General features: G+C 52.6%; 1 protein-coding gene across 3 annotated transcripts in view; it reads left to right on the top strand.

Moving 5' to 3' along the window:
* Positions 1-783: 783 nt before the first annotated feature.
* Positions 784-15,814, top strand: part of Zfp64 (ZFP64 zinc finger protein) — an 82,902-nt gene continuing 67,871 nt past the window's right edge. For 2 of the 3 annotated variants that reach the window (XM_045156915.1, XM_045156913.1), the window contains exons 1-2: positions 784-949; positions 4,565-4,804. In XM_045156915.1, the coding sequence (XP_045012850.1) occupies positions 904-949; positions 4,565-4,804 (286 nt within the window). In that variant the 5' untranslated portion in view covers positions 784-903. The remainder of the gene's footprint in view (positions 950-4,564; positions 4,805-15,814) is intronic. The other variant, XM_045156914.1, reaches the window with a different exon arrangement.

The raw sequence follows: 15,814 nt of genomic DNA, 5'->3' as shown, positions 1-15,814 counted from the left end.
CAGGGAAGGAGTTAAGAGCAGGAACAGAGGCGGTCCGGGGTTAGGATTAGGGACGGCGTGGTGTGCTCAAAGGCTCTGACCAGGTCCACTAACCCTGACCGCTGGGAGATGGGCCCAGAAGTCTGTTCTAACAAGCCATCGCAACCAACTTGAAAACCCCAGGCTCAGGGACCCTCTGGGGTTACCATCTACTTCTACCACCCACACCATCACCAAGCCCTGTATGCCCGAAGTGGGCGCCACCCAGCGCTCCGATTTGCTGGGGCGGTGGGGGGGGGTCATCCTCCGCACCTCCCACCCCAGGCCCGCCGCGAGATCGAGTCTCCCCACAGGCGTCCCGGGAGCCTCTGGGCGGCTGCAGAGGCCACAGGCCCCGGGGTGTGTGTGTGTGTGTGTGTGTGTGTGTGTGCGTGCGTGTGCCCGGTGTGTGTGGGTGTGTGGGTGTTTTGGGAGGAGAGGGGGGAGGTTGACAGGTGCCAGGCGCGGGGACCCGGGGAGGTCGGAGCGCCCGCGGGCTGCCCGGGTCGGGGTGCACTGCATCCCTGCTGCGCCCGCCGGGCCCGGGTCCGGGTGCGCGGGAGGGAGGCACGGCCGGGCCGCAGCCCCGGGGAGGCGCGGATGCACCGGCGGGCAGGGGCGCTCGTCCGGGGCCAGCGCCCTCTAGGCAGCGGAAGTGGCGCTGGCTTTACATCCGTCCTCGGCGAGTTGGGAGGAGGAGGAGGAGGAGGAAGGCTGGGGGGTGGGGTAGTGGTGGAAAATTAAAAAAAAAAGGAAAAAGGGAAGAAAGCAAAAGGAAATCCCAGGAAAAGTGCTCGCGCCATGTAGACGGAGCTGCGCCCCCGCACCCCGTCCCCGCCCCGGCTCCGCGGCGGCCGGCTGGGGACCGGCGCCCGGGGTGCGGCCATGAACGCGAGCCACGAGGGCGACGGCTTCCCGGGCTCGGTGCAAAGTAAGTGCCTCCGCGCGACGTGCGCGCTCCGCGGCCCGGGCCCGGGCACGTCCGCGCCCAAGCCTGCAGGCCCGGGGCCCCGAAATCGGGGTGACGGCCGCGGGCAGCGTGGCCGGAGCGAGCTGGGGACGGCGGGGGACGGATGGGGATGGTGATGGGGACCGGGACGCACCCGGCCCGGCGGTGACACCGGGGTCTTGGGGAGGGGGGAACGCCCTGCAAGCCCAGCGACACCCCGCCGGGCAGGGGGGAGACATCGCCACCTCCCCGCCCCGCCAGGCGGAGTTTGGAGCTCAGGGGAAGGAAGGAGAAGCTGGGGTGACGCGGGTGGGAAAACTTCTGCCTCGGTGGCTCTCACGTGCTACCCCGGGGATTTGGATGGGAAGGAGGCTCTCTTGAGGTCTCGCCAGCCCCATTCCCGCGCTCAGCGTGGAGATGGGAGTGGGAAACCGGGAGCCCTGGATCGCTTTCTTTTGAGTTCAGGGGCAGGGGATTCCTTTTTTTAAAAAAGGGGGGGGGGATCCTGATCGGGATAACACATCTCCAGCCTTTCCCTCCAAGCACCCGGGCTTTGTTGAGTCAAGGGTGGTCCAGGGACCGAGCGCGAACCTGCCACCCCAAGCGAGCGCGTTTAAAACCAGCTTCCTGGGACCCCGCCCTGCAGGGCTCGGGGTGGGGCAGGCAAGGTTGAGAGCCCCTGGCCAGAGGGTTTGTAAACACCTGGACGGTAGTGACACCTGCTGAACTTGTCAGCTTGTCATTGTTGACAAACGTGGAGCCATAGGGTCCCAAACTTAAGGGGTATTCCCTGCACAATTTATGAAAAGCATAGATCTCCCTAAATCCCGCCCCTTACCCCAACCCCATCCTGACTCAGTAACTCCCAGATGGGGTTTAAGTCCAGTTTTAAAAAGTATGAAATTCCCCCACTCATTCATTTTTTTAATAAAGCTTTGTTGAAACTGAAACAAACAAACAAAAAAAAAGTATGAAACTCCCAACAGGTGACATGCATTGCATTGGGGGTGTGGCTGGCCTGTCATTCACACACACACACACACACACACACACACACACACACACACACACGTGGTGTATGTACGCGTATATGCAAATACACCAGTGGAAGCCAGGGCACCCGAGGAGACAGTTGGGTGGCTCTCTTCTGTGGCTCACCCTGGGACAGTCACTCTGAACCCAGAGCCGCACTTTTCCCAGGCCACTGAGGTTCCCCACCCTCCATTTTGCACATGAGAAAACTCAAGGCTAAAAAGCACTATGTCTGTTTGTTCGTTTGTTCGAAGTAGGGTCTCCCACTAGCCCAGGCTGACCTAGAATTCACTCTGTAGACTCAGGCTGGCCTTGAACCCACAGCCATCCGAGTGCTGGGATTAAAAGGCGTGTGCGGTCACACCCAGCTCTAAAATTACCATCAGAATGCCAACCAAGGTTCAGGTCTGGTCTCTCTCACCGCTGCCCACATCGTCACCTGCTGGTAGAGCTCCTTGGTCCTGGGTCACCAGCCCTGGCCCATCATGAAGGGTTGAACCCTCAGCCTGTCTTCCCCTGGTCCCATGGGACTGCCTCAGTAGTCACAAGGCCTTCACCCCTGCTGTCCACCATTTCCCAAGGACTTCAGTTCAGAGGGCCTTCTGGGAGATATAAAAAGATATAAAAGATCCCTGCACTGAACCAGGAGGCTCTCCTTAACCAGTCTGCCAATATATATTTCCACACACAGACTTGTCTGAGTGAGACCTAGAGAAAAATAGAATTCTTAGGATTTGCACAGAGGTAGTGTTGCAGCGTTTAGCTTGGGAAAGTAGCGATCGGGTGAGCACCTCCTTGACCAAACAGCACTGTATGGTGCATGGGTCCCAAGGAGGACTATGTTCCCACCAGATGAGTAGGTGTGTAAAGATTTAGTGATAGAGCTGTACGTGACTTTATGTAATTTTTATTTACTTATTTGAGAGAGAGAGAAGCAGAGAGGGCTCGGCCGTGGTGGCACACGCCTTTAATCCCCACACTCGGGAGGCAAGGGTAAGAGGATCACTATGAGTTTGAGACTCCATAGTGAATTCCAGGTCAGCCTGGGCTAGTGAGACCCTACTTTGAAAAACCAAAAAGCAAAGAAAAACAAAGACCTTTTTGGCCGGACATGGTGGCACACATCTTTAAGCATAGTACTGGGGAGACTGAGGTAGGAGGATCACTGTGAGTTGAGGCCAGCCTAAGGCTATAGAGTGAGTTCTAGGTCAACCTGGGCTAAAGCAAGACCCTACCTGGTGTGGTGAGGGCTTTTATGGGGCCTGGAGATAGCTCTGTGTGTAAATTCCATACCTTAAAAGCATGAGGGTCTGGGTTCAATTCCCAGAACCCACATTAAAAAAAAAGTGTGGGGTGGTGGGAGACAGGTGAATCCCTAGGGCGTTCTAGCCAGTCAGTCTGGTCTGATTGGTGAGGTCTAGCCCAGGGAAAGAACTTGTCTCAAGAAAGATGGATGAAGGCTGGAGAAATGGCCTTGCAGTTAAGGCACTTGCCAGCAAAGCCTAAGAACTCACGCTCGACTCTCCAGGTCCCACATAAGCCAGATGCACAGGGACACAAGTGTGCAAGGTTGCACACGTGCACAAGGGGGCACGCGTGTCTGGAGTTCGATTGCAGTGGCTACATGCCCTGGCACGCCATTTCTCTTCCTCTCTCTCTTTCTCTCTTTCTTTCTTTCTCTCTCTCTCTCCTCTCCTCTCCTCTGTCTCTCTTTCTTTCATTAAAAAAAAAATGGATGACACCCACGGTTGTCATGTAGGCTGCCCGTGCATGCATGTACACATCCGTGCCCCAGCATCCACACAACACATGTGCGTATGCACTCACACACATGAAAACACACAACATAAATAAATAGAAGTTTTTAAAAAAATTTTTTCTTTGTTTTTTTCAAGACAAGGTCTCTCTTTTGCTCCGGGTGAACTGGAACTCATTCTGTAACCCAGGCTAGCCTCGAACTCATGGTGATCCTCTGGCTTGAGCTTCCTGAGCGCTGGGACTAATGACGAGCACTGCCACACCCAGCTTAAAAAACAAAAGTTAGTGGATGGAGAGTTGGCTTAGCAGTTAAGATGCTTGCCAGGGAAGCCTAAGGACACAGGTTCGATTCCCTAGTACCCATGTAAGACAGATGCACAAGGTGGCGCATGCATCTGGAGTTTGTTAGCAGTGTCTAGAGGCCCTGACTTGCCCATTCTCTCTATCTGCCTCTTTCTCTCAAATAAACAAAATAGTTTTTAAAAATTTTTTAGAGAGAAGCTGGGCATGGTGGTGGACGCTTTTAATCCCAGCACTCGGGAGGCAGAGGTAGGAGGGTTGTGAGTTCGAGGCTACCCTGAGACTACAGTCCAGGTCAGCCTGGGTTCTTCAGTGGTGCCCGTAGGGAACACTGAATCCGGGTATACTGTTTCTGGGACAGAATTTGGATTCTGTTTCCAAGAAAGAAGAGAGTTGTGGGGCCAGCCATGTATGCCAGCCTGCCTTTCCTCCTGCTATGAAACTGGTTGATGTTGAGTTGAAAGGTGTCTGGAGTTAAATCTGTGGTTTCCTCTTTGTCCCGTGGAGTTCCAGGAGGCACCACGGTGCTGGTGGAGCTGACCCCGGACATCCACATCTGCGGCATCTGTAAGCAGCAGTTCAACAACCTGGACGCCTTCGTGGCCCACAAGCAAAGCGGCTGCCAGCTGACCAGTACACCCGGGGCAGCCCCCAGCACGGTCCAGTTCGTGTCGGAGGAGACGGTGCCCACCGCGCAGACTCAAACCACCACGCGGACCATAACTTCTGAGACGCAGACAATAACAGGTGTGACCACAGGTGTGGTAGGGGGACAGGGGCTAGAGGCTGCACAGGACACAAGTTCCTGGAACTTGTTAGAGGGATCATGCCGGGGCCCAGCCCCTTGATTGTCATTTTAATGTTATTTATTCATTTATGAGGCAGAGAGAGTGTGCCAGGAAGGGAAAATGGGTGCATCCATGTGGCCCGTGAGCCCATGGGGGAGAACAAATATGATCGTGCAAAAATGAAAATGGATCTAGAGAAGAAAGAGAAGGTGCAGTCCAGAAGAGCTGCAGAGGCAGGAAAGATAGAGCTTCTATGGGGGGCAGGGGCACCCCTGTTCTCAGCCCAGGCCAGGTTGAAAAGAAGGGAGGCTTACCGGAACAGAAACCTGGAGGTTCAGGAGAGATCAGCAACCAGCAAGGAGGCCTTGCCCACCTGGTAAGGATCTATATGTAACGTTATTGTAGCGGGTCTTACCTTCAGGCTGTGGTGAGCCTCAGAGAGGGCTGATGGGTCCTGGCTAGGGACTGGCTCAAAAGAGATCAGCCAAGGAGGCAAGTTCTGGGACGGGACTGAGCTCAACCCACCACAGTGCCCGGATTGGGATTGAGTTCTAGGAAAGGGGACTTCCCTCCCAGGAGGGGCTCAGGTGGTTTATAGAAAAACAGATCTAGTTGAGATTACAAAGGCAGACTTAAAGACATTTCTGCTGCTTTTAGGGCCCAGTCACCCCAAACTCCCTGACAAAGCTACCTGACGCCCTCTCATTTTCCAAGTTTTTTTTTTTTTTTTTTTTTTTTTTTTTTTTTTTTTTTGAGGTAGGGTCTCACTCCAGCCCAGGCTGACCTGGAATTCACTATGGAGTCTCAGGGTGGCCTTGAACTCATGGTGATCCTCCTACCTCTGCCTCCCGAATGCTGGGATTAAAGACGTGCGCCACCACGCCCGGCTCATTTTCCAAGTTTTTAAGAAGTTGTTGTCTAAACAAAATGCATCAAGGAGCCTGACTAAGGCCACAAGCTTCTAGCTTCTTCTCACTGAATACTTAAGAACATCAGGCTCAATTTCCACCTTAGCAATCATGCATTCCTGTGATGTTTAAAGTTGCTAGCAGAATTTCATGTGGTTTTTTTTTTAATTCATCCAAAAGAATGTTTCTGGTAGCCTGGTGTAGAGGCATGCACCTTTAATCCCATCACTCAGGAGGCAGAAGTAGAAGGTTCACTGTGAGTTTGAGGCCACCCTGAGACTCCATAGTGAATTCCAGGTCAGCCTGGGCTATAGCGAGACCCTACCTTAAAAAAAAAAAAAAAAAAAAAAAAGAATGTTTCTGGAGAGCTTTTAAGCCATTGAAATACAAAAAGCCAATCACCTCACAAAATATTGTCTATGAGCTTTCTCTGGGGTTATCTTCATTCTCATCTGCAAGATAATAGCCAAGAAAGTATAGAAAGGAGAAGTCACCTTGGAGATGCCCTGCTGTGGCCAGTTAGTCACCTGGACAGGGTGAATCTGCGTGTGGGGAAGAGGCATGGCCAAGTCCCGCTCCCTCCCCCAGACACAAGAACCTAGGCCAGGCCAGGGACCTGTGCGCCTTCCCGGAGCAAGTTCCAGTCACTCTGCAAACCTACCTGTGCAGGATAGAGTGCTTCGGGGCACATACTCTGCCCGAAGCCACTGCACCTTCCTGTCCCCTGTGCCTTTGTGGGTACTGTCCCCCTGCACAAAATGCCTTTCACTGCTTTGCCTGCCTGACACCAACCACCTCTACCTGAGGGACCTTGGGTGACACACAAAATCTAGCTGCTTAGTGCCTCCAAGCCCTGAAGCGAATTTAATTCTTATGCATATAACCCAGGCTCAGCCTAAGACTATTTCCTCAAAGAGCCCTTGTACATGCTAGCTAACACTCACAACTAGGTCACTTCCCCATAATTAAGTGATCATGGGAGGAGCCAAGTCAAGGTCTGTCCCAAGTCTGCCCTGGGAGCACGGAGGTTAAGGCTGTCTGGCTCTCCTGCTAGAATGGCCCCGAGCCCGAGCCTGAGCCTTCCTGACTTTTTTTTTTATGTGAGCAGCCACCCAGATATCCCTTCCCTGAGAAGCTGATCCCTATTGACCTTCTAGCTCTGTGCTCAAAAATGTTCATGCCCATGGGCAGGAGAGATAGCTCAGTCGTTAAAGACACATACTTGCAAAGCCCGACAGCCCAAGTTTAATTCTCCAGTACCCACATAAAGCCAGATGCACAAAGATACAAAGGGTACTTGTGTCTGAAGTTCGTTACAGTAGCTGGAGGCTGTGACATCAATTCCTGTTCCCTCCTTCTTCCTCCCTCCCCTCCCCCTCCCCTGCCTCCCTCCCTCCCCCCCTTCATAAATTAATTAAAAATACTTTTTTAGCTGGGTGTGGTGGCACACATCTTTTATCCCAGCACTCGGGAGGCAGAGGTAGGAGGATTGCCATGAGTTTGAGGCCACTTTGAGAATACAGAGCGAATTCCGGGCCAGCCTGGACTACAGCGAGACCCCCAACCTTGGAAAAAAAATTTTTTTTTTTTTGCCTGTTCGTCTCCTGTCAGCTTTCCCCAGCCTATGCCATCTTGCCATGCAAGTTCAAACCTTGCTCTGCACCCTCAGGCCAGGCTTGTAGTTCTCTCTGTGCCCTGCTCAGGGACGTGTACCCTAGACACTGCTGAGGGCAACCCACGCTCCACAGACCACAGGACCTGTGACCAGTCTGTCACCGACTATAACACTGCCTCTCCAGCTAAGCATTGCCACCCGTGGGAAGAGGGGACGGGACCTAATCTGATCATCCCTGGGCTATGAGGATTCTGTCCTGGCCCACGTGGACGGCTGGGATGACCACTGGGAGCTGAAAGCGGGTGGTGACCGGATGGAGCACTGCCCGGCGCTTTGTCCTCCCCTGGCTCTGCCACGCCTGCCAGCCATCTGCCAGACAGAGGCCTGCTGTCCCCCGTTAGCCTTTTCTCTGGGCTCAGTACCACCCCCTCCCAATTTTGGCTTCTGTGTCCCATTAGCTGGAAGTTCCGAGACCTGCCTGGGGACCAGGGCTCCCCCTGGGAGCTTGTTAAGCACACCAGTAGCCGAGCTCCACCTCTGATGCAGCTGGGTAACAAGCTCCCTGGGGACCCAGGTCTCAGAGTCAGTCACTGCCCAAGGCCAGGGTCCTACCTTGTCAGAGCAGTGACTCTCCGTGACTCCGGATGACTCTATCCAGGCATCTGGCCAACTGTGCCCGGACCTTGCCTCACACAGCTTCCGTAAGAGTTCACTCCTTAGCAGCCTGGGGCTGTGCTGTTCCTTGGTATGCAGGCCTGGGCATGGAACCCAGGCCCTTGTACGTGCCCGAGCCCCGAGTGCCACACTCAGGCCCCTGACACCAATCCTTAAGAACCGTAGGGCCATGGGGAATAACATGAACCCCTACTCGGTCTTCTGAAAGTGAGGACAAAAATAGGGGAGCTGGGCAGGGTAGCCCACGCCTGTAATCCCAGCCCTCGGGAGGCAGAGGCAGAGGTAGCTGGATTTCTGAGTTGGAGGCCAGCCTGATCTAGATAGATGGTGAGTTCTAGGCTAGCCAGAGCAACACAGACAGACTCTGTCTCAAAGAGAGAAAAATAGGCAACAAGGTTTGTGATGTTAGTTAAAAGTGGGGGGTGGGGCTGGGGGAATGGCTTAGCAGTTGAGGCGTTTGCCTGTGAAGACTAAGGACACAGGCTCGATTCCCCAGGGCCCACATAAGCCAGATGCACAAGGGGCCACATGCATCTGGAGTTCGTTTACAGTGGCTAGAGGCCCTGGCATGCCCATTCACTCTTTCTCTCTGCTTCTTCCTCTCTTTCTCTCAAATACAGAAATAAATTTTTTTTTTAATTATTTATTTATTTATTTGAGAGTGACAGACACACAGAGTGAAAGACAGATAGAGGGAGTGAGAGAGAATGGGCGCGCCAGGGCTTCCAGCCTCTGCAAACGAACTCCAGACGCGTGCGCCCCCTTGTGCATCTGGCTAACGTGGGACCTGGGGAACCGAGCCTCGAACCGGGGTCCTTAGGCTTCACAGGCAAGCGCTTAACCGCTAAGCCATCTCTCCAGCCCAAGAAATAATTTTTTAAAGTGGGAGGGGGTTGATTCCCCAGAACTCATGTAAGCCAGATACACATGGTGGCATATGCATCTGGAGTTCCTTTGCAATGACTAGGGGCCCTGGCATGCCCATTCTCCTTCTCTGTCTCTTTCATAAATAAATAGAGAAAAAATTTTTTTAATCTGGAAAAAAAGAGTGAAAGAGCTGGGATGTAGCTCAGTGGTCGAGTACTTACCTTGCATGCATGAGTTCAATACTCAGTAACTATATAAAGTAAACCACAGCAAATGGTTGAATGATACCCTGGTGACAGCCTCCAGCAAGCATTCTTGTATTTGCCACACCATCTGATAAGCTGCAAACTCAGAGTGAGCTCTTCCCAGTTGTGTTCTATAAGGTCTCCTCCGTGCTGTGTTAAAATGATTCGGGAGAGATGGCTTAGCGGATAAGGCACTTGCCTACAAAGCCAGAGGACCCAGGTTTGATTCCTCAGGACCCATGTAAGCCAGATGCATAAGGTGGTGCATGTGTCTGGAGTTTGTTTACAGTGCTGAAGGTCATTTTCCCTCTCTCTCTCCCCCTCTCTCCCTCCCTGTGCCTTTCTCTCTCTCAAATAAATAAGAATAAAATATATTTTATAAAATGACGTAGGAGGCAGAGGTGGGAGGATCACCATGAGTTCAAGGCCACCCTGAGACTACATAGTGAATTCCAGGTCAGCCTGGGCTAGAGTGAGACCCTACCTCAAAAAAAGTTTTTGAAAATTAACAAAAGATTCTCCCATTTGCATGTTCCAGGTTGTTGACTGGAAGGAATGAGCACTGTGGAGGGCATGTAGCATGGTACTAGGCCTCAGTCCCACTGCAGGTTCTGGAAGGCAGCCTTGAGGACCAATCAGTGCTGGGCTGGGCTGGGCTCCTTGAGCTATAACAGCTGTCTCTGGGTAGGAGGAGAGGACTTAGCCCTGTGGCATACAGGCCTGCCTATGATAAGTGTAGCCTTCAAGCTGCAAAGAATGAACAATGCTTGAGACTCAACCAGGATCTCCCAGGACGGAGGCCTAAGTGAGACCAGCTGTATCACAAGCCCATTGGACGTGGGGAGGAAAATGGCTAGAAGGGTCATTTCCTGTTGGCTTGGAGGTGGGGATGTGCAGGGCAGGATCTGGAAACTGAGGCACCCATGAATGACACAGGGTGAAGCTGTGTGTAAGGGCCCAGGCTTTTGCCTTGACCTTGGTTCAGAAAGTAAGAGAGCCGGGCGTGGTGGCACACCTCTTTAATCCCAACACTTGGGAGGCAGAGGTAGGAGGATCGCTGTGAGTTTGAGGCCAGCCTGAGACTGCAGAGTGAATTCCAGGTCAGCCCGGGCTACAGTGAGACCCTACCTTGAAAAAAAAAAAATGGCACCATGAACAGTTACACCAGATGTCTTATCTCTCAGCCAAGGCAATGGCCAGCCAGATTCAAGGTAGGGTTTTATGCCCGGCATGGTGGCACATACCTTTCATCCCAGTGCTCGGGAGGCAGAGGTAGGAAGATTGTGGTGAGTTTGAGGCCACCCTGAGACTACATAGTGAATTCCAGGGCAGCTTGGGCCAGAGTGAGACTCTACCTCGAAAAACCCAAAAAAGAACAACGGTAAGGTCTTTGAATCTTGCTGTACTTGGCAATGGGCTTTATCTGTTGATTTACGCCTTGTGGCCACCAGATGGCTCCTTTGGCTTCAGATACCAGAACTTGGCCACGTCCACAGAAGGGGAAAGGGGCAGGGTGTCTTTCAACTCAGAAACTCCACATCCCAATGGCCAGTACAGGGGCATATGTAAATCCCAATTCTGGGTAGCCAGAAACCTGAAAGATGGCCCCATCAGGGGATTCCCAAGCCAGGTTCCCCTTTGCAGAGCCTCAGTTCTGCCAGATCCCCATTAAGTGGACTTGAGGTTCTGGACAACTGGTGTGCAAGAGGATTGTCTGGGAAACAGCCAGAGGACGGTGCAGATGCTCAGTGGATGAAGTGTGCTCACCCACGTCAAAGCTGAGCGTGGCAGCATGTGCCCATGACCCCAGTGCTGGGGAGTCCCTGAGGCTCTCTGCTTAGCCTTAACCGAATCCATGAGCTCTGGGTTCAGCAAGAGACCCTGTGTCAAAAAATAGAGAGGGGGGGCTGGAGAGATGGTTTAGTTGTTAAGCGCTTGCCTGTGAAGCCTAAGGACCCCGGTTCGAGGCTCAATTCCCCAGGACCCATGTTAGCCAGATGCACAAGGGGGCGCACGCGTCTGGAATTCGTCTGCAGTGGCTGGAGGCTCTGGCGCGCCCATTCTCTCTCTCTCTCTCTCTCTCTCTGCCTCTTTGTCGCTCTCAAATAAATAAAAATAAACCAAAAAAATTTAAAAAAAAAAAAATAGAGAGGGGGCCGGGCGTGGTGGCACACGCCTTTAATCCCAGCACTCAGAAAGCAGAGGTAGGAGGATCACCATGAGTTCGAGGCCACCCTGAGACTCCATAGTGAATTCCAGGTCAGCCTGAGCTAGAGTGAGACCCTAACCTCAAAAAAGACAGAGAGAGAGAGAGGAGGGGGCCAGACATGGTGGCTCAGGCCTCTAATCCCAGCACTGGGGAGGCAGAAGTAAGAGGATCATGGAGAATTCAAGGCCACCCTGAGACTACACAGTTAATTCCAGGTCAGCCTGGGCTAGCAGGACATCCTACCTCAGGAAAAAAATAATAATAATAATAGAGAGGGTTGGAGAGACTGCTCAGTGTCAATGATGCTTGCTTACAAGGCTTGACAGCCTGGGTCTGATTCCCCAGTGCCCCTGTAAAGACAGATGCACAAAGCACTTTCATCTAGAGTTTGTTTGCAGAGGCTGGAGGCCCTGGCGTGCCATTCTCATTCTCCCAGATCTCTGCGTTGGAGTCCCTTGAGAACCACTGGACCCAGGGAAAGGGGACGTGAAGTCCACAACAGTTTTAAGTACCAAATAGCTCTGAGGAATAGATCCATGGACACAGGGACTATGAAGGAAAATGGGATGTGGAAGGAATCTCATCTGATGGCATTTCTGTTGCTGTATAGGCTTTGTTTCGGTTTTGTTTCTTTGCTTGTTATTTTGAGGCAAGGGCTCACTGTGTAACCTAGGCTGGCCTTGAACTCACTGCAGTCCTTCTACCTTAGCCTCCTGTGTGCTAGGACTGACTGTTCATGTGAGCCACCATGCCCGGCTGGGGAATGCCCAGTATAAGCAGCCCCTGCGGCTACAGTGTAAGCCAGTTGAGGGGTCAGGATGCAGCGCATGGCAAAGAAAGCCACTGAATCAGAAGCTAGAGTGTATTGGGGCTTCCCACACCCTCCGAGCATAATGGGGGTGGAAGGAGCCCAGCCACCACGTGGGAGCATACTAGAGGGCAAGGCTGTGCCCCCACCCACCCACCTTTTTGCTTGTTTTTTATTTATTTATTTATTTATTTGAGAAAGACAGAGAGAGAAAGAGGCAAATAGAGAGAGAATGGGCACTGCAGGGCCTCCAGCCGCTGCAAACAAACTCCAGACGTGTGCGCCCCCTCGTGCATGTGGCTTACGTGGATCCGGGGGAATCAAGCCTCTAACTGGGGTCCTTAAGCTTCATGGGCAAGCGCTTAACCGCTAAGCCATCTCCCCAGCCTCCACCCACGTTTTTTGAAGCGGGGTCTCTCACTGGCCTGGAACTCCCTGATTCTACTTCCACAATGCTGGGCTTACGAACACGCACCCCCATGCCCAGCTTATTCTATATGGGCTCTGAGGGTCCACTCAGGTCCTGACGCTTGCAAGGTAAGCACTTTACTGCCTGAGCCATCTCCCCGGCCTGAGAAATGGATTGTTTTAAATTACTTATTTATATGTGGGCATGCCGTGGAGTACATGTGGGATCAGAGAACTTCAGAGTGATGGTCTTCCCCCTCTACCTTCTGTGAGACAGGCTCTCTTACTGTTTCATGGCTAGAAAGTCCAGTCCAGCTGGCCCATGACCTCCAGGATTCTCATGGTTCCTTCCCCCCCTCCCTCATTTGTGGTAGGCACATCAGGATCACAGACATGTGCACCACTTTGTGCCCAGAGTTATGTGGGTGCTGGGAACTGAGTTTGGGGCTGCATGCTGGCAGAGCAAGTGCCTTTAACTGCTGAGCCAGCTGCCAATCCCCTTAATGGATTTCCTTTTTTTTTCAGGTGGGGGCACAATCTAGATGTAGCCCAGAATGACCTAGAATTCACTATGTAGTCTCAGGGTGGCCTCGAACTCACAACGATCCCTCTTACCTCGGCCTCCTGGAGTACTGAAAACAAAGTCAGGCTCACCAGGGCCTCCAGCTGCTGCCCACGAACACCAGATGCATGCACCAGTTTGTGCATCTGGCCTTTTGTGGATCCTTGGGAACTGAACTCTGGTCATTAAGGCTTTACACTTAAGCACCTTAACTGCTGAGCCATCTTTCCAGCCTGGAATTTTCTTTCCTTTTAAATTGAAGAAGAAAAGGTGTAGCAGTTACCTTCTTGTTGCTGGAGCAAAACATGTGACCAGAAGCAGCTCATGGAGGAGAAGAATTTATCTCTGCTTATACTTTCATGAGGAAGTTTCATCATGGAGGGAAAAGTCTGGCAAGAGCAGATACCACATCCTGTCACTTCATCTGGGGGGAAGCAGAAAGAGTGAGCTGGTTAGGGCTAGAGAAGTGGCTTAATGGTTAAAGGCGTTTGCCTACACAGCCAAAGGTCCTGGGTTTGATTCTCCAGGACCCACATAAGGAGATGCACATGGTGGCGCATGCATCCGGAGTTTGTTTCCACTGGCTGGAGGCCCGGGAACACCCATTTTCTCCCTCTCTCTCTATCTCAAATAATTTTCTTTTTTTTTAGAGTGAGCTAGTTAGCCCTGGCAAGTGGGACTGGGTTATAAAATCCCAAGGCCTGTCCCAGTGCCTCCCGGAGCGTGGTCAGGGAGTGAAGTCCTGAGACTGATGACACCATCAGGGAGGCCCCAGGAAGCCAGCTCTCTGGCTGCTGCTTGGCTGCTGCTCAGTTCCAGGTCCCTCAACAGAAACCATGAGTGGAATAATCATGCTTTCGTGCTTGTTTGGTTTTCCTTTTTTCTTTTTTTTTTTTTAATATATTTTATTCATTTATTTGAGAGAGAGAGGATGGGCGCACCATGGCATCCAGTCACTGCAAACAAACTCCAGACACAAGCGCCCCCTTGTGTATCTGGCTTACGTGGGTCCTGGAGAATCAAATTGGGATCCTTTGGATTTGCAGGCAAACGCCTTAACTGTCCTTAACCATCCCTCCAATCCCCTGTTTTTTTTTTTTTTTGTTTTTTTTTTTGTTTTTTTTTTCTTTTCTGGCACTCACTCTGTAATTCCAGGCTGGCCTTGAATTCATGATGATCCTCCTACCTCTGCCGCAGGAGTGCTGAGGGCAGGCACCGCCATGAGGCTGTCCCATAGGCAAACTGCTGTATGTCCAGTGCCTAGAACAAACAGGGCCTGGACTCGCCACACTGGACATGTGCTGACCCCTAAACAAAAACGAGAGCCACCCTAGCTTCCACGCCTGATCCCTGACCTCACAGCCGCCCCAGGAGGAAGGAAGGAAAAGTGTCCCTCTTCCTCAGTGCCACCCAGGCTCTTGAGCAAACCCTTCCTGGCCTGGGAACCGCTTTGGGACAACGCGCAGACTACAGAATGTCCCCTGAGGTGGTCTCACCCACGATGCCTCTGCCTCCCCAAGACAACAGAAAAACACAGGCACCAAATGCAAAGATACACCACTGAGACTGCGTCCAACCTTGACCTCCGCGTGACACAACAGCGTACGGATGGGAAGAAAGATGAACCAGCGGGGAAGCTGAGAAGAATGTCTCTTGGTCAGAGCTCTCTACGGGAGCGGAGCTGATAGAACAATTATAGATTGCAGTCCAATATTTATTGGATCGGCTTGTACCGTCTAGGCTGGGCAGTCCAACAGTGGCTGGCTGCAGGCTGGAGAGTCGGGAAAGCCAGCAGCTGCTCAGTCTACGAGGCCGGATGTCTGGGGCTGGAGGAGTCGTGGAGAGGCTCCGATCTGCCATCTGTGCTGGAGGTGGATGGGCCACATTCAGGGTCAGTGGAGAAGCCTAAACACGGGGTCGATGCCTCCCCAGCAAGAAGCGAAGGCGGGCAGCAGAAACAGCCCTGTTCCCGTCGCTGCTGGACAGCCTCCTGCTCGGTAGTCTTCTCCCCTCAGTAACCTTTTGTGGTGGTCTGATTCAGGTGTCCCCCAAAAACTTAGGCGTTCTGAATGCTAGGTTCCCAGCTGATGAAGATTTGGGAATTAACACCTCCTGGAGGCTGTGTATTGTTGGGGGCGGGCTTATGGGTGTTACAGCCAGTGTCCCCATGCCAGTGCTTGGCACACTCTGCTGCTGCTATGGTCTACCTTATGTTGGCTAGGAGGTGATGTCCACCCTCTGCTCATGCCCTTGTTTTCCCCTGCCATCATGGAGCTGCCCCTCGAGCCTGTAAGCCAAAATACACCCTTTCTTTCCCCACAAGTTGCTCTTGGTCAAGTGTTTGCTGGCAGCAGTGCCAACCTGACTGCAGCACCCTTCCTGGAAGAAACCCTGCAAAGACAGGGGAGAAGGAAGTGGAGTCCGCGGTCACTAAGGACATTCCAATAGGAGCCAGCTGGGCTGACTGAGGCATCACAGAGGCTTGGCCTGCAAACAGGGAATGTCGCTTTGCCAGAACCTTCCATCTGACTTTAAACCAACACCACTAAGTTTGCCACCACACACACACACACATTGGAGAGTGAGAAAGAGGCAGATAGAGAAAATGGGTGCTCCAGGGCCTCCAGCCACTGCAAACGAACTCTAGATGCAGGTGCTACCCTGTGCATTCT

Source organism: Jaculus jaculus, chromosome 8, assembly GCF_020740685.1.
Source record: "Jaculus jaculus isolate mJacJac1 chromosome 8, mJacJac1.mat.Y.cur, whole genome shotgun sequence".
In the NCBI taxonomy this organism is placed as follows: domain Eukaryota; kingdom Metazoa; phylum Chordata; class Mammalia; order Rodentia; family Dipodidae; genus Jaculus; species Jaculus jaculus.
The sequence above is the reverse complement of the archived record's forward strand: the minus strand, read 5'-3'. Positions and strand labels throughout refer to the sequence as shown.